Source organism: Eutrigla gurnardus (assembly GCF_963514095.1).
Source record: "Eutrigla gurnardus genome assembly, chromosome: 18".
Classification (NCBI taxonomy): Eukaryota; Metazoa; Chordata; class Actinopteri; order Perciformes; family Triglidae; genus Eutrigla; species Eutrigla gurnardus.
The window spans coordinates 15,242,497-15,261,504 of NC_139929.1; the positions used below are offsets into that span (position 1 = coordinate 15,242,497).

Sequence of the window (19,008 nt, forward strand, 5' to 3'; positions counted from 1 at the left end):
CGTAATAGTTTTTGATGGTGTCATGAAAATGAACAGCTGATTTGGCACTTCAATATCAGCGTGTTCTCGCTTTTATTCTGAAAAACGTAAGACCCGGAAGTGCTTGTCATAGTGAACTGCGTTACACTTACATATACTTTCCTGCCGACACGTGTGTAGCTGTCAAAGAACCGGTTATCCTTCAATAACTACCCACAAAACACAGACCTGTAAGTGTGCATTCATGCGGTGTAAATGGTAGTTTGTTGTAATGACTCATTTAAAACAAAGACCAGCTAGCAGACGGAATCACATAGTGCTAGTGCTATTAGCTAGCAGGTAACTTTAGGGAAGGATGGTCCATCTGACCCGATATGTGTCGCTATCTGAAGTATTAAAATACTATAACGTCCATTTGACGATGCTGTGAAGTTACTGTCTACGTTGGTGCTTCATTTAGGCAAGTGCTATAGATTAAGCTATGCCCAAATGCAACGATATTGACAGTGGGTTGACTAATTACTCAACTACTCGAATTTAGTTAATTAGACGTATTTTTCGCAGGCTTAATAAACCATGAAGCATTTCGGAAAAGTTGGTTCTATAGTTAATAGTTTGGATGCTTTGGGAATTACTGATATCCTGAAATATGATTGTTTGACAGGGTTTCCTGTGCGAGAATGGCTGACGCGTTCAGCAGCAGCTCGGAAACCGTACTTCAGCGTGTGGTCGACGTCACAGTGAAGACTAATACCCCTCTGGACAAACTGGAAGAGTTGTATGAGATCAAGAAGACCTGCGACTTCATCACTGAGCATCAATTTGGAAAGGTGACTCGTTTTTTTATTATTTTATTTTGTCATGTAAATATAACATGTAAATATATTTGTATATACAAGTATAAAAGGACCATATGGGTATTTGTAAGCCATTTAATATGAGGTTTATTTTTTCATGTGCACAGGTTGCGCTGCAGTTTCCTGATGAGCTGCTGGTGGATTCAATTGCAGTAGCAGTGGAGATTGAGAGAAACAGCAATGCCAAGCCATTCATTTTGGGAGATACGTCCTATGGCAGGTAACACACACCAGGTTTAACTGAGTAAAGTCTTACTCGGTTAATAAGACATTGCATGTATGCTATTTATTAATTAATACTTATTGTATTCATGGAAAGTGAGGTGAAAAGTAAGTGGCCAGTGTTACCTTTACTGGTGTATCTGAAAAAATGTGTTTTTCTAAGTTTTGATACTAACTGAAAATAATAAGCTATTGACAGTTTTCATGATTTAATTTGCTGCTCCACTGTGAGTTTTAGCACATATTTTGATTGACTACTGCCTGAAGGTGTTATTGTTGTGTGCATCCCTAATTGGCGTTGACTTCTCTTGAGCAGTTGCTGCGTGGACGAGGTCGCTGCAGAACACGTAGGAGCGGACTGCATCGTGCACTACGGCAGCACCTGCCTCAGCCCGTCTAAAAGGCTGCCGTTGATGTACGTCTTTGAGCGAAGACCGGTGGACCTTGAGAAGTGCTCTTCTGCATTCAGAGAACTCCACCCTGACACACAGAGCCACGTCATCATCCTCTATGACGTCAACTATGTTCATGCCATAAGTAAGCTATTCTACAAAGCCCTACTTTATGCTCTGTTATCTAATGTATGAAAGAGAGGATGTGTATGCCATTATATTGAGTGTTCATGTTTATTTAACCAGCCGTCTTTCAAATCATGTGCACTTTTTCATGAAAATAGCTTTACGATGAATCTGAATAGCACAACCTATTGACAATTTTATTTAATTGTACTTGCCTGAACCCTATCTGTATTCCAAAAATATATATTCCAGTCTCTAACAAGTCATATTTTCCACAGTTAGTGAGCATTTGAATCTTGCCTGTCCACATCTTAGCTTAATAAAGATTTGATTTGCTTTCAGTGACTGAATACATCATATTTTTTTTATTTTTTTCAGATGATCTGAGCAAACTGCTCTCACCAGAGTATCCAAACCTTGTGGTCTCAGAACTTCTTGTTGAAGGGGAGCACTGTTACAGTCACGGCCGGATTAACAGACAACATCATGATGGATTGGAGCGAGACGACAACCAGGTTATTGTTCAGTTTGGAAGGCAGATCTCCTTGAAGAGTGGGTTAAGCATCAAGGATTATAGCATGTTCTATGTCGGCCAAGAGGACGCAACGCTGAGGAACTTCATGATGACTTGGAACCGCTGCTCATTTTGTTCCTTTGACCCGGTAAAAATGACGGGGAGGACTGAGTCGGTAAGCATCAACCGTGTACTGATGAAGCGATATTACTCTATAGAAAGGGCCAAAGACGCCAATGTAGTTGGCATCCTAGTTGGCACCCTCGGGGTGGCCGACTACCTCAGCATCATCGAGCAGTTGAAGGAGACCATCCGAAGAGCTGGCAAGAAGAGCTATATGTTTGCCATGGGGAAACTGAACGTACCCAAACTAGCAAACTTTCTTGAAATTGACATTTTTGTGTTAGTTGCGTGTCCTGAGAACTCGCTGCTGGACTCGAGTGAATTCTATAAACCTGTGGTAACGCCGTTTGAGATGGAGGTGGCCTGCAACAAGAAGAGGGAGTGGTCAGAGGAATATGTCACCGACTTTCGGCATCTCCTGCCAGGTTAGATTGGGATTTAATCACATCAGAAATTCTTATAGCGACTTCCTCCATTAGGAAAATAGTATGATTAAATGTCATATATATATATATATATATTTATGTATTGTGTAAAGTTTTCCTATTTAATTACTAAAGTTCCGCCTTTTGTGTGGGTTTTATTACAAAAACAGATGTTTTCCACAGATGTGTAAATTTCTAATTCCCTTTCTAATATGTGCAATATGTCTAATATGTCCATTATTATATTGATTATTATAATGCCATCTTAAATTTGTATGCTTTTCCTCCTTTAGTTATAAATGTTGAAATAATCTACACCAACTATTTTCTACATTTGGAGGTATTAATGCCAAAGTTGTGTATTTTTAATAAATAAAAAAGTGAAATATAATATTTTCATCACCAGTAGCCTAGTAAAGGCTATAGCTACATCTAATTTACTCTTTTTTTTATCTCAAACTTTCACCAGGTGGACAGAGTCATGTGCCTTTGCCTGATCAGCATGAGGACAGCGAGGAGACTGATGTGTCTTTAATCACAGGAGCTCTGCGAAACCAGAATCTCATGAGCAGTGTGCCTGCAGTGTCTTCCTTCGGCTCCTCCGTGGTCCTCAGGAACCAGACACTGACTGTAGCAAACTCAGCTGGTATGAGATCAATACTAAGTCTGCTGCATATAAGATGCCGGTCCATTCCATCCATAACTTTATTGTAGTATTCTGCACACATACAATAATTGTTGCATTGTGTGTATGTGAGTAAGCAACAAAAACATAATTTATTTACCAGTACATTTGTTACAGTCTTATACATGTCTTGCGTTACACTGTACATTTGTGCTTTGTCATTTCAGCATCTTTCCTGGGCGAACGAAGCTGGCGAGGCTTAGAGCAGAAGTTGGGCGAGACACCTGTGGTGAAGGCAGTAGAGGGCAGGAGAGGTATAGCTATTGCCTATGAAGAGGAAGGAATGTCTCCATGACGACTCACCAGTAACTCACAAGATTACCACTCACAGATTATTTAACCAGACCTGCACATATATGTATATTATTTTTAATCACGAGAAACTGTAAGTAAAATTATACGTTTTCATATAATCAATGTCAGATATTGTTTTTTAGTATTGCATTACTGCATCACACAATTTAACCTATGATTTTGTCCAAACATCTTGTCACACTTGTCCAAAGTTCTCATGATCACTGTGAATAAAGGAATTTATTTAATTTATTTAAAAGTTACATCAATGAAAAATATGCAGGTCCTGATTAATCAAATGTAGTTGATACTAAAATGGTTCCTTTTCTGCTTAAGACTATTTTATTTTATATTTCTTTTTACTTTTATTGTATTACTGGCATTAGGATCTTTTCTGTTTGTTTATCTATTTAAATTACTGGCCGACATCTTCCACAAAGGACACAGGAAATATCCCAGTATTCCCATTACACTGCCCTTCCCACCAATCTTGGTTAACTAAAGAAAAAGAAGAATCATGAATTAGAATCATATTTCTTGGATAAATCAAAGTATTTAAAATATAATTTCATATCTGTATGACCAAACGAATTATGTCTCACCTCTAGATATTATTGTGATCGTATCGCCTTCATTAAAGTCGAGATCCTCAGGATTTGACGATTGGTAAGAATGAAGCGCCACCAAGATTTTCTCACTCTGTGGCTTTTCATCAGTTTGCTAAAAACACAAAAATGCACAAATAATCATCTCAATTTCACGATAAGCTGAAATGAAAGTACTTGCTCCATGATTCATGTGCACTTGCTGAATCCAGGAAGATAATTTAGACCATAAACAACAGAGTACTAACATGGAGTATAAAGTACTCCTATAACAAATACACGGATTAATATATAAAAATATCAAAGAACTCTTTCAGAAAAGTGGTACTTCAGGACCATGACTTACTGACCTCTTTAATGTTGCACCACAAATCGATGCGTGCGTCGCTGGCACGACTCCACACACTTTCCATATCGGTGCTGGCGGTGATCACACTTTCTTCCGTTACCTCGGAGGTTAAACTGAGGTGGAAAACATCATTGAATTGGGTAGTCTAATGGGCAAAGCAATTAAACTGGAAGGTTTTCTTAAAATGTGCACCTTACCTCAAAGTGATTGCATCAGCTGGGCGATCCAGTTTCTGACTGATCGTCTCAATCAGTACTGCATAGGGAGACCCAGGTGGTAGCAAGACAGCAAAGGTGAATGTGAAATGGACTTTGACAATATATGAGTTGTCGGTAGACTGTTCAACCTGGCATTAATCAAAGGACACATTGCTGGATTTAAATCATTAGAGGAATCAAAAGCAAAGGTAACCTTAGATACATTGATACTTATCCTATTCATAAGCAGAACTCTTCAAGGATTTGACTCGACATACCTCTGGTGGTGTGTCTTTGCTGCCCTTGCCGCTAGGAGTCATGTCTTAAAAACAGAGAATGAGATGATCAAAGGCAATGATATTTAACACGAATCAGAGAATGGAGCCCGTGGTTATTAAAGCTTGCTTAATCACTGTGTCAGATAAGTTACCTGGTTTCCTTTCGGGTCGGGCCGGTGGTTCTCCACTTGGAGGCTCAGGTATTCCCTGTCCATAATTGATACCATCCCAATAAAGTCATGCAAAATACAGAAGAAAGTAAATGAGGCTGTAATTGTGTGCTACAAAACTTAAACAAATACATTTGCACTAAGTGCCACGTTGCTATGCTGAGATTACAAATCTAAAAAACAGACAATTGATGATGTACATTTCTTCAAAAAACACTAAGAATCTACACATCAAGATATACTCATGTAATTCCTCACCTCATTCTGTTTCGATGCCAAGGAGATCTCCAAACGTTCCAGGTAATTGTAAGGAACAAGTCCTCTCTATAATTCACATGACAATGATGTAGTGAATAATATGACATGAATAATGGTTACATATTTCACAAAAGCTAAAAATCTAGGTATACAGGTTGTGTGGTGACCTTACTCTTTCATTGAAGATCACAGATGCCCAGTTGTCGGCACCCTTCTGCAGTACAAACACAATATTGCCCGGGACTACAGCCAACTCATCGCTGGTCTCAGGAATGAACTCAAACAGGACAGTGTGGGGTTCTCCTTCTAAAGCCCTGTGAAGACAGAAGGCATGGCATCAAGAGACCTGCTGGCAGTCCTACACATTTTCCATTTGTATCCATCCGCCATCTATCACAAAGTCTTAAGTATCAAAGTTATCTGTAATCAATTTCCTCTGCAACAAGGGTGAAATGAAGGTGACTTGTACCTCAGAACCTCACGTTCTCTTGGAGAAGTTGGACCATCTTCAACCTGTCGGATGAACAGAAACACAAAGCATCCAGTCAGTACAGCTGGAAACCGTTTCAAATGTCGCTGCGTCGGTGCAGCAATTCATTGTGTTTTTATTTTTCATTTTAACTTCCATATAGATATTTTGGCATAATGTAACATAACAACTTTAATGTCTTTCTCATCATATTGTATTGTCGTTTTTAATGTTTGTATAGCTAAAGAAAAGCCCATATTTCACCTGTGGCTGTAATGGGGCAAATCCAGAGAAAGCATCCTGAGGAACAACTGAGGAAACAACCTGAAGGTAGAAAGAAAAGAATGCATGTTATTTTAGCGAATTAGAGGAGCTGTAAGTTTAATTGAATAGTTGATATGACACTGTTGTAGTTCCAACTGTTATGGATGCAAAGGTATGTCAAATATAAGATAAAGTATTACCTTTGCTTTGCCCAGGTAGTCCTTCTTCTCCAGCTCAGCAACATAGTGCTTATTTGGTTTAAATAGCACTTTTGAAGGGAACTGGACTGGTTTGAATAGTTTCTGTTTCTGAAATAGCATTATAAGGGAAATTATAACACAAATTTTGACATGAAAGGACATTTTAATAAACGGCATCACTTTTAGCCACACCAATGTGACACAAACATATGCCCTTCACTGATCAGTCTTGAATTCATGTATATTTATTTGCAAATACACCGGATGAAATTGGGCTAAGTGGTCAGTGGCAGGTGGATGTGAAGCAATGCTTCATTAAAAAGCATGATCTGATGTGTGAGGCGGGTGCATCATGTTGCTCTGAAGAGTTGCCATCTCCCCCAGAAAGTTAATGAGCTGGGCTTGTTTTAACCACTTGGACAAAATACAAAACTTTGATATTGGTAGCTCAAATGTGATGATTTTGTAATGGGTGGGGACTTTGTTTTGTTTTTATAATGGTTACTGTATGTTAACGAACCAGAGTGGAATCCAGAGCTTTATCAATGATATTGAGCTTGGCATCTGTCTTGTAGTTGAGAGCCTTCACAAGGTGTTCATGGGCCTTTTTCCAGTTTCCCAGCTGAGCCTCAGCCAGAGCCATATTGATGAGTACCTGTGGCAGGAAACATTCATATTGTATAAGTATTTTCCCCATCTGATTAAGCAGTGGAATTGTGTCAAATTGCACTTTGGAAGAATGGCTTCATCAACGGTGTCAAATGAACACAGACAAACTAGTGTGGAGTCATGGGTTTAAACATCAAATTATCCATTAGCACCGATTAGAAAATGAAAGTACTCTCTAAACTATTTGACAGTAGTAGACAAAATAGAGAAGAATAGTCTAATCATTTACAACTTACACAACAAGGAGGCGTTACAAGAACATATAAAAATGATTGGAAGCTTTTGAATACTTACCTCACATGCATATAATTTGTATCCGAGGCCAAGAGCTTTGTAATCAATCAGTGGGTTTCCTCTTAGTGCTTTGAAGGCATTCTGGAAATCAGCTAAACTCTCCTCATACCTTTGAATATAAATAATCCAGTTAATAACTTTTGCATGAAATAAATCACAACAACTGTAAACATGAATAAATAATACGTGTCACTATTATCAAATGATAATAAAGCATGCTGTCTTCAGTATTTTTAAAATAACAATGTTAAATATTGTGTCCATTGTATTGAGATGACTGGTGTGTCTTGCCTTTTCTTTAGGTAAAACGTCAGTCCTCTTTGAAAGAAGGCAACAGCCAAATGCTCATCCTTGCCTATGCTGCAATCAAACGCCTGAAAAACAGTAGAAAACATGGTAACTTCCTCTAGAAAAGAGAAATGGTAAACTGCACTTCTTCTTTCTCTGTGACTTGCATCTTCAGACCCTAAAAATATCAAAGCCTTTCATCTCAGCTTTATCAAGTACACCCAAACTTGATTTAATTTTTCAATGAAACATAGATATTTGTGTGTAATCTTTTGGCTCACAAAAGGTCACACACCTTTTCAGCAGCATCCAGGTCTTGGTTCAGAAGATGGAGACAACCAATGTCAAAATAAATTTTGGAGTTTGGTTCTGAGATAGCCAGGAAAATCCTTATTGCCTCCGACAGATCCTGTTTGTCAAAACAATTTATAGCCTCGTCCCACTGCCGCAGAGTTTCCAGAAAAGACATGGTGGCTGGATAGGAGTACACTGAGCTATAGACCAAATTAAGGAAGCTCGTCTGATTTGTACCGGCTAGATCAGGAAGTGATGACAGTGTCATTGTTGGTACATTTATATCCACACCGCCACTGAAGTCTTTTGGTTGTTTTTTTTCCCCCCATCCATCTGATTGACTGGCATTTATCTTGTCTGGTGTTTTTCATAGTAGCCTACTTTCATAACATGTCCTAACAGTTTGTACATCATAAATGGGGCAATCATTTTCTTTTGAAGGAAATTATTACCCCATTTATGAGAAATAAGTCTCTGTTTTAGGAGGAGCCAAAAAAAGTGTGTTTATCATCTTTATCTACACGGCTTACATCTGGAACACAATGTGGAGTTTTATTTTAGAGTTAGAAGCAGTGAAAAAGTACAATTTCCGGTAAAACTATTGTTAATGAACAGCCAATGACCTCACAAATACCACGAAGAGTGTTTCTCTATAATCTAAAGCAATGAAACAATGAATCACCGTGAAAGAAAGAACCGTGTTTTGTGTTGTTCGCCCTTGTTTGCTGTATTTTGTGCCCCAATGTAAATAATGCTTTTACTTTAAAATACAATAAAAACGTACTTCCGTTATTCATCTGGTTAACTGGAGCGGTTGACCTGATGCATCCGCTGCGAGCTAAACAAACATGTCTCTGCTACAAAATGACACAACGGACCTAAATGATACGTAGGCAAATGAAAAGGGAAATATGCGACGCTTCAAAACAAACGTGCCAAACATAAAGCTGTAAATGGAGAGTTTATATATTATTCAGTTGGTTAGCTTAGTGTAAGCCTTTTGTGACCGTGTTTACACATTGCTAGCTAGCTCTCCAGTTGGCTAATGTAAGTTAGCAAAATGGACCTCGGATCAATGTTGTACAACAACTTAAAAGACGTTACATGGAGCACGACGTCCTTGCCATTAGATCAACTTGTCAGTGCTTATAGGTTGCCTCAAATTGCCAAGCTGGATAACGGTTAGTAACTTGCTGTCACTACTACGTTTTCTTTTGCTAGCTGCTAAATTGCTAGTTAGCAGCTAAGGTAAACTAACGTAAGTTGAACTGTTTGCAAGACAACTTTGTTTGCGGCTCATTTTGTCAGCGTATCGTATCAATTCTTAACACAAGTGTCGAATTAACATAACAAGGTTAAATTCGCTTTTTGTCACTATTTGTAAACCTCCAAATAATTGCGTTTGCTAAGTTAATCAGTGTTATGCCATGTAACCTCTCTGCTGCCATATCGTAAGTTAAGGCAGTAAGTAAGTTGGAATAAGCAACTTGTATAGTAGTAATAGCAACAGTATTTCATATTAGGGACAACACACTGAGGCACCGGAAGACTGTTAATTGTGCAACACAGTGGCTCGATTGCAAATGTGTGCATAGCATTGTACTGTAAAGGCACATGTGCAGCGCGATGCCAATTTTAGAAAGACAATAATGGCAGTGTGAGAGCAAAGTTAAAAGTGTACCAGCATGAGTCAACTTTATTGCTCAATCAAGGCTCAAAACTCATCTTTGGCCTTACTCTGGGTAGAATAAAAGATGCCTTTAATACAGTAAACTTACGTGAAGGTAGAACAAAATCACATATTACTGTGTTGTGGTTAAAGGAAATGATCTAAACAACAGCTGTTTGGACAGTTGTGTAATAACTATTATTTGTTCTCTTCTTCCCATTTCTGTCACATTCTGCTGTGCTTTTAAATTGACGTGCTTGCTTTTTAGAGAAGTATAGGTCAAGGCATCTGTCATTGTCCATGGAGGATAGTGATTTCAGTCTGCTGAGTAATGGCCTTGGTTTGAGTGGAACAGCCTGTGAGGCTCACAGGTGGTGTCATTTGTGTAATTCATGGATTTATAATTTTTTTGGAGTAATATAAAACAAATTTAACCATGGACAATTTAAATGAATTTTGCTACCATGACCAGTGTAGACACCACTGTGTACATCGCCAGGCTAATTGATACAATAAAAGTTGAAACACAATGACTACATGTATCACAAAATCTAGACCAATTTGGGATATTTCATGACGCACCATGTGACATCGCAGTTGTTGTTGTTTTATGAGTATTAAGAAAACACGGCAGCAAGTACATCAGATGTTATTCTTTTAAATACATTTAGTGTACATTGTGTGATTGATTTTTTTTTTTTTTTTTACAATATTTCTTGTTGTTTTCATTCTGCAGGTCAGTTAGTTGAAGGGCTCAGAGACAATGACTACCTCTTGATTCATTCCTGCCGTCAGTGGACGACTATTACCGCTCACAGTCTGGAGGAGGGACACTATGTCATTGGGCCCAAAATAGAAATCCCAGTACACTATGAAGGTGAGCTACCTCTGCATGCATGCATGCTGCTCTTGAATTTGCATGACACATTCCCTAACATTTCTTTTTGTAGATTCTTGCCCTGAAAAGTACAATTTATTACTTGACCCCATCAGTTGCATTGATATGTCTTTTCCTACTTCAGGTCAGTTTAAACTACTGGAGCAGGACAGAGATGTCAAGGAGCCCGTGCAGTACTTCAACAGCGTGGAGGAGGTGGCCAAAGCATTCCCTGAAAGGGTATACGTCATGGAAGAGATCACTTTCAATGTTAAGGTACATGTAATTAGTTGAATAGATTATAATGCTTGAATTCAGTATTGTTAATTGAAATGAATATATTTTTCTATCAATACTTGACATCAGGGGCATTTCATAGATTAAGATTTTCAGTTAAGACTAGATATCCTGCTTTTAACAGGCATATTCAATTATTTTTGGTATGTTTCTTGAAAATGTGACTTCACTTAGGCTACGTTCACACCGCAGGTCTTAATGCACAATTCCGATTTATGGCTCAAATCCGATTTTTTGTTTGGCTGTTCACATTACCTCTTTAAATGCGGCCTGTCTACGGATTGCTGTGTGAACAGCTCACGCTCCTGAAGTGACCCGCATGCGCAGTTGATCATTGATGACATCACGCCACAGTGGTGTTTACGGAAGCGAACATGGCAACGGCAACCGGTAACGTGGGACTGTATGGCTTCATGCTAAAAACAGTGTGTGGCGGCAGCCGGCAAATTTGTGAGCGGGTGATTGCACGAAGGAGGAAGAGGAGAAAGAAAATTCACATTTTAATGTCCTCCATGTTTGTTTTGGCTCCCGCCCGCTTTTCAATCAACTTTATTTGTCATTCATTTACAAAACAGTGCAGCGCGGGTCAGAATGACGTCAAAGTCGCATTAAATGCGACCTGGCTGTTCAGACTGCGGTCGCATTAAAAAAAATCCGATAAGTATCTGATTCAGTACCACATTTAAATGTGGCCTGAATCTGATTGGAAAATGTCAGATTCAATGCGACTTGTGCTGTTCACATTGTCAAAAGCAAATCAGATATGGGTCACATATGAGCGAAAAAATCAGATTCAGGTCACTTGTAACTGCGGTGTGAACGTAGCCATAGTATGTTTAAAAAGTGACATAATCTATACAGAAAGCAATTTTTTTTTAATAATTATTTTTATTGTTGCATGCAAGAGGCAATACAGGTAAAGCAATTGTTGATGCACTAAACTAATGTTTACTGACATGGATTTTACTTAAAAATGTATCAAAATCGTAAGACATGGTAAAATCCTTTCCTTAATTTCCTCAATACCAAGGCTTTATGTCATGTTTCCACAGATGGCTTCAGGGGAATGCAATGAAGATACCGAAGTTTACAACATTACACTAAGCACCGGTGATGAACTGACATTAATGGGCCAGGCTGAGATCCTATATGCCAAGACCTCCAAAGAAAAATCGAGATTCAACACAATCTTTAAGAAGATTGGAAAGCTTAACTCCATCAGTAAGATCGGTCGAGGCAAGATGCCCTGCTTGATCTGCATGAACCATCGCACCAATGAGAGCATCAGCCTGCCTTTCCAGTGCAAAGGCAGGTTCAGCACCTGCAGTCCACTGGAGCTTCAGATGCAGGACGGCGAGCACATCATCCGTAACATCGTGGAGAAAACCCGCCTCCCTGTCAATGTCACAGTACCGAGCAGTCCACCCCGCAACCAACATGACATCCACCTAATCCGCGAGGGTCATCGCTACAAATTGGTCAACATTCAGACAAAGACGGTGGTTGTGTGCTGCATTCTGCGAAGCAACAAGATTATCCCCATCCACTTCCCCTTTCATATGGCCATGCCGAGATTCATTATTCCAGAGGAACTGCTGCAAGGAGAGCTGTGGCTCGACACGATGGTACATCGCTGGTTCTCCTTCTGCCAGGACCAGTTTGACATAGACGACTATTCCCGTGCCGTCCGGGATGTGCGGACCGACTGGAACGATGATGGTAAAAGCCCTAAGAAAAGCAGTGGGAATGGCAGCTGCAGTGGAAGCAGCGGAGGCAGCAACACCTCCAACGGTTGTCCCAGCCACATGCAGATTCCCAGCTCTTTAACTTATGCCCGTGATGAGCTCACCCAGTCCTTCCACCGACTGTCTGTGTGTGTGTACGGCAGCAACCTCCATGGGAACAGCGAGGTCAACTTGCAGGGCTGTATGACCCTAGGTGGGGAATGGGCCCTTCTGCCCTCCGATAGCATCCCTTCAGACTCAGGAGAAAGTGAACATTATTTCCCTGAACTGATGGAAAGCACAAGCCAACAACCATCCATCAACAAGTCGGACGTTCCCTACGAGGAGCTGTGGTTGGATCAGTTGAGAGGTCAGACCTCAAAACCTTCTTTAAGTGAGGGAATTCGAGGCATCAACAACGGCTGTGGTCCAACAGCAGCCCTGTCGTATCCAGTCACTTGTCCTCTCGGTGCAACACCCAGTTCAGATGCATCTCTGAGTCCACCACCAGTTCCACCTAAGTCTGAAGCTGTGAGTATAATCCTTCATGTTGAAAGTTATAATCCTGGGTTGATTGATTCAGTTATTCCCTTGGTTACTGTGGTAACGGTGCTTTTAATAAAGAAGTAATTCAAAAATAATTGCAATTGCAATTCTGAATTCATGTTATGTACAGCACAACTAGTTTTCCAACAGACGAGCACAAAAAAGTTATTTAACTTTCTGAGTTTAAGGAGTGCAGTCTGTAGCCTGCTTCTCTTCATCAAACAGTTCTTAGACGTTTCTTCTTGTTCCACACCTCTGTTGCAAAAATGAAAAATGACCCTCTGATGAAAACAATGCCGGAATGTACTGTTTAGTAGAGGAATATTTGATGAAAGATCAACATAAACTGTGGTGACAAATATAGTGCGGTACCTGGGGCTGCTTCACAATATAAGTCACCCTGTCTTTTGCCAGTCTGCTAGCCGCTGTAGGATCTTCCCTTTGTAATGTAAATACAGCTCTGACACGGTTTAAAGAGTGTGAATGGCAAAGAGTGAGGTGCTATGAATAAGATAAGGATGCCCTGGATTTAATGCATTCATCGCTTTCCTTTTATATGCCTTGTACTAAGATAAGCATTTGAATCCAGTGTGGGAATGATGAACTGTGCCACTACCAATAAAAACTACAGAGACAAATGAGTTTAAATACTTGAATGGCTATTATAGACATAATGCAGACCATAAATAGTAATCAACAATGTGGTTTGATTTCATGGAAATCTTAAAGGATTATTATACCTTTTTAAGCTGTCTAACACCTTACATTTTACAGAGTTTCAAAGTCAGTTCATTTCTTTTCTAGGTGAAGGAAGAATGCCGTCTTTTGAACGCCCCACCTATTCCGCCACGGAGTTTGAAACAAATGCCATCGCTGCCCATCCTGTCTAAGCCAAGGCAGCAAGAGACTCGATCTCCAAGTCCAACGCTCTCCTATTATTCTTCTGGTCTCCACAACATGTAAGCAAACATTTGACACCAATTGTACCCAATTCAATTAAGAAAGAAAGCAAGAGACTATGTTTTCTTTGAAAAATAAATGTTTTGAAATCATGTGATGAGTTCTACACGAGGGTAGCCCTTATACCATAAATTAATTTTATACTTTTTTCTCAGTAGTGGAGCATCTGAGCAAGAGACTGCCGACCCACAAGAGCAAAGCCACGTGTGCTACCCCTGTACCTGGGGTAAATCCAACAGCACTGAGCCAAATGCCACGTTGCCCAGTTGTAGCCTGCCTTCTGATGGGATGTCCTCCAGGTTGTCTTGGCCAAATAACTTCAGTGGAGCGGAATCACACAGCATGGAGGAATTTCTACCAGCTGGCTGCCGAAGTTACTACAGTTACCCCAGAAAGAGATCTCTGAGCACCCCAAAAACCTGCACATCCAGCCTGGTTGACTTCGATGGACGAGAGCACGCACACAGTAGTAAGGACTTCATGTCGCAGAAAGCTTCTCTGAAGCAGTTCTGCACCAAATCTTCAAGTTACAATTCCGAAATGTACAGGGACAAGCCGATCGAAGAATCTAACACTAAGCAGAGCCTCTCTTGCCCCATCTTACCACCGAGAACACCAAAAGCAAATGCTATAAAGAAGAGCACGGATTTAGCGCCTGGATCAGTCTGTGACAGTGAGCAGGAAACTTCAAACTGCTCACCTACTCAACATGAGCAGTGCACAAAAGAGCTGGATTCCATCTCTAACTCATTAACTCCTAACTGTCCATCCGTTCCCCCCCCTGCACAGTGGCAACCCCCGTCCTGTCTGGCTGGTCTTTCTATTGAAGAGGTGTCTAAATCTCTAAGGTTCATTGGCCTGCCAGATGACATTGTTGCTCTTTTTGTGTCTGAGAAGATTGATGGGAATTTACTCCTGCAGCTCACGGAGGAGATTTTGTCAGAGGACTTCCAGCTAAGCAAACTGCAGGTAAAGAAACTCATGCAGTTCATAACTGGGTGGAGACCCAAGATATAACAGTATATGACACTACATCCTGTTATAAAGAGTCATGCCTTCAGTATATATGCTATGCACACCACAGTTTCTTTTTGTATAATATGAATTTATTCCTTTGTTACTATATTGTGGTGAAGATAGTTGGGTAATGTTTCCCAGCCTTAAAGTCTGTGACTGCTATTAACTAACTGAATGGAATCATTTTGCACTTTCATGAAGGCATTTTCATGTCAGCTACTTGGTACTTTTTCATCCTACAATTCCAATTTGAGGCAACACTTAATGAAAATGATGTGACAAAATATGATTAAGATATTTTCTTAATGAGGACGCTACCATTCTGTTCCCAAAGTGGAATATCACATCATGAATCACAGGCTATTTCCAGGATTTCTAAAAGACCACAAAACCATATGATTAACGATGTAATATGTTGGTTATTTAACATATAAAAAAACTATTTTAAAACATTTTGGAGGTGATACACAATTGGAACTTTTGGTTGAATTTGAAAAGTTTGTATCCCAAACTTGTAATTATGTATATGCAATTAGTGGCATATAACATACGCAATGTTTTCATGAGGTCCAGGTCAAAATCTTTCCAAAAAGCAGGAGTATGATGCAATGATCTTTGAGCCTGTGGTATCATACGGATGAAGAAAATGCTGTGATGTTACTAAGTATGATTTGATCTTACAATTTAAATGGATAAAATGTCCTTTTTTAAACAGAGGCAGCTGTCTGTACATCAGCCTGTTATCAGGTGATGGTGTTGGTTTCCTGTCTAGTTTTAGGAGATAAAGTGTTGCGTGTAAACCGAGTGTTGGCCAGCAAAAAATCACATCTGCATTCTTGGTGTGATATTCGAATACAGAACTATGCTCAGTCAGCCAAATCTAATCATTATGATGGTTTCTCGTGTGCAACAAGATGGCAGATTTGTCAACTCTACTTATGCAAGGCCATATTTTTACTTTATGCCTTTTTAATCTAAAGTTGATTATATCTATATCGCTACTTGCTTTGACTTTAAACATCTCTGCTAAACAAATACCTTGAGATTATCTGTAGCATAAAGACAGAGTGAAGTCTAACAAAATGATGTCCTTACTCTAAAACTAACATGGAAATAAACAACAGAGACAATGGACCATGACGTTCTACGTAAAAAATACAAATTATGCATCATGCACTTTGGTAGATTTCCACCTAATGAATCGCAGTTAAGTTAATTGAATATAAACCTGTAAAAGAAAAGTGTACGTAGAGAGTTCTCTGTAAGCACTACACACTTTTTCCAAACTAAATGGTACTTCTCCTTCGTTCTCATTGTATGTATTATGAGACTGCTCTAATGCTAGAAATAAGTAAAAGATAGCTTCTCTGCGCCTTAATCCATAGCCCTTAAAAGACATAGTATTTCACTTTGGCTTAACATTTTCATTTTTGTTGTGGGTGTAATCTCAACATGAACATAGAGTAACAAAGTGTGTATGAGAGTGATGTGAACTAAAACTGAAAATGATCTGCTTAAATGAAATATTGGTTTCTGTTGGTACCAAACATGTTTTTCTATAACCTTGATTCACAGTTGATTTATTTATGCAGTATTTAACATAATGCAAAATATGCAGGATCGTTATTTTCAGATTGTTGGTATGTTGATATGAAGGTGCCTCAGCAACAGCCTTTCTACAATCCAGGTCTGATCTGTTGGCCAACAGCTGTTGATTTTTTTCCCCCCTGACTTTTTTTGCAGTGGGTTGTTACATATTTTACTTGATATTTTTATTTTGTAGGTAAGTGCAAATTTATTGTGATTTTTTTTTTAAAAAGAAAGTGATTACTAATGTTGAAACATTTTTTTATTGAGGAAAAAAGCATATGTTCAAACTTCTGTTTATTTTTATTCTGTACAGATTGGGTTCTACTTTATAAATCCATGAATTCAAATCATGTTTAAAAAAAAAAAAAAAAAAAAAAAACCCTGCTAGCCTCAGTCACACTACATGGACATTGACCAAAAATAATGTTAAAAAGCCATGTGTTCAGATAATTTTCCAGATTTCCATGTAACTTTGTCACAGCGTCAATATTATATGGAATGGCACTTGCCCCTTGACCCTGTTATTATATGGTGATTAATGTCCTATGCAATAGACATGGCAATCCAAATGGACCATCGGAAGGAACAACTCAGTCAACAAGTCATTGATGATGATAAAAGGCAATGAAGTATTATGCATATTGAAATATTCAGTGTTCATTTCAGGGGAATGAAAATCATTAGTCAATAATTTTACTTGAATAATTCTGAGTTATAAACTGTGAACACTACAACGACCGACCTAGTCCCATTAATACACCATCATCAAGCAGTTAACATTGAAGGGTATTCCATCTTGATAATGTTTGTCATTTCTGGACCGAGGCCTGCATGAATGTTCACCATCTGTGCAAGAAGGAAGGAAATTACTGTGACACCGGGTTTGAAAGCATTATTGGCGAGCATTATTGAAATATTGAGTCATGGATGGTTATCTTTCAATTCAGTTCTTGTTTCCCTATTTTGATTGTATTATCTATTAAAAATGGATTAACTGACTGTTTGTGGGTTTTTCTTTCCTTCAAGTAGCAGTTCAGCACTGTGCATGTGAAATCAGGAATTAGTTCAAGATTACGCATTTGATCAGTTGCACAACAACGGCACACAAAACCTGCATGATGAAAGGTCCGTTCTTCAGCAACATATAATGGCTAATGGAAATAATTCCCTTATAAGGGTGATAGTGTAAGTCGTTATCCTTTGCAGTCTTAGGGGACGTCGTGTACAGAAGTCTTTGGCAGGTAGTCTAATTGTGTTAGACTGGAGCTACAATTACCAGACGAACAACTGGTAATTAATTGGAAACTAATAATTAATACAAAAAAAAAAGTAAGACATTTTTTAAAGCAAAAATGACATTTGATGGTTTAAGCTTCTCAAATATGACATGCTGCCTTTCTTTGCCTTAACACAATACAGTAAATAACTTTGCAGTGACATCTCCTTTAGGTAATTATCGACGAGGTACATTGATTATAAAAATAACTTAGTTGCAACCCTACTAGGTTCAGTTATGAAGTGTATATCCATCCATCCATTGTCTACCGCTTATCCTGTATTTAGGGTCGCGGGGGGGCTGGAGCCAATCCTAGCTGTCATTGGGCGAAGGCAGGTTACACCCTGGACAGGACGCCAGTCTATCGCAGGGCCAACATGTAGAGACAAACAACCATTCACTCTCACTTTCACACCTACGGGCAATTTAGAGTCACCAATGAACCTATCCCCATCCTGCATGTCTTTGGACTGTGGGAGGAAGCCGGAGAACCCGGAGAGAACCCACGCTTACACGGGGAGAACATACAAACTCCACACAGAAGGAACCCGGGCCGACCCGGGAATCGAACCCAGGACCCTCTTGCTGTGAGGCGAGAGTGCTACCCACTACACCACCGTGCAGCCCAAGTGTATATCTGTAATCTTAAAAATATTTATTTATTTAATACATTTGCATGAGTCAACAAAATGCATTGCAAACTTTTCTGGGTTTTACTAATGAAGTATAGAACTGATGTGAAGCATTTTGGCAACCAGCGCTCCATCAGTTCTGCTTTTGTGGGCCTTGCAGCTGCCATTTCCTGCCTTGCACCAAGCAGGTTAACATCTCAGTTCAAAGGGAACTACTTCTGCTTTTTAAGGCTCAACTTTCACAACTTGGTTTTATATGAAGCCTTATTTCTAATAACAAAGCAGCAGTTTTTGTTGCAGTTGGCCTACAGTGATTTCATGTTTGTATTTATAATAATAATTGAATAGAATCTATGAGAAGATGCATCGAGTATTACTTCAAACACCTGTTGTGAATTTGGCCGTTCAGCTCCTCGTTAGTGAACAGCAAGTTATGCAAAAAGTACTGAAACATTGAACAGTTGGACA

General features: G+C 39.3%; 3 protein-coding genes across 3 annotated transcripts; 2 read left to right on the forward strand and 1 right to left on the reverse strand.

The window, feature by feature from the left end:
- Positions 1-101: 101 nt before the first annotated feature.
- On the forward strand, positions 102-3,629 carry dph2 (diphthamide biosynthesis 2). The gene is made up of 7 exons (XM_084033305.1): positions 102-209; positions 644-809; positions 944-1,056; positions 1,375-1,595; positions 1,955-2,638; positions 3,108-3,284; positions 3,491-3,629. Exons 2-7 carry the CDS (start codon positions 660-662, stop codon positions 3,616-3,618), a joined length of 1,473 nt encoding a protein of 490 aa, XP_083889431.1. The 5' UTR covers positions 102-209; positions 644-659; the 3' UTR covers positions 3,619-3,629.
- Positions 3,326-8,179, reverse strand: ncf2 (neutrophil cytosolic factor 2). The gene is made up of 15 exons (XM_084033304.1): positions 7,954-8,179; positions 7,662-7,744; positions 7,371-7,479; positions 6,928-7,062; positions 6,408-6,515; positions 6,208-6,267; positions 5,944-5,987; positions 5,647-5,788; positions 5,475-5,540; positions 5,199-5,253; positions 5,047-5,090; positions 4,769-4,917; positions 4,573-4,684; positions 4,220-4,337; positions 3,326-4,115 (listed from the first exon to the last, which is right to left on the reverse strand). The coding sequence occupies exons 1-15, from the start codon at positions 8,125-8,127 to the stop codon at positions 4,033-4,035; spliced, it is 1,482 nt and encodes a 493-aa protein (XP_083889430.1). The 5' UTR covers positions 8,128-8,179; the 3' UTR covers positions 3,326-4,032.
- A 598-nt stretch (positions 8,180-8,777) lies between these two features.
- Positions 8,778-16,190, forward strand: garem (GRB2 associated, regulator of MAPK1). Its single transcript, XM_084033114.1, has 6 exons — positions 8,778-9,133; positions 10,358-10,498; positions 10,644-10,774; positions 11,848-13,050; positions 13,870-14,024; positions 14,181-16,190. The coding sequence occupies exons 1-6, from the start codon at positions 9,013-9,015 to the stop codon at positions 15,040-15,042; spliced, it is 2,613 nt and encodes an 870-aa protein (XP_083889240.1). The 5' UTR covers positions 8,778-9,012; the 3' UTR covers positions 15,043-16,190.
- Positions 16,191-19,008: the final 2,818 nt, after the last annotated feature.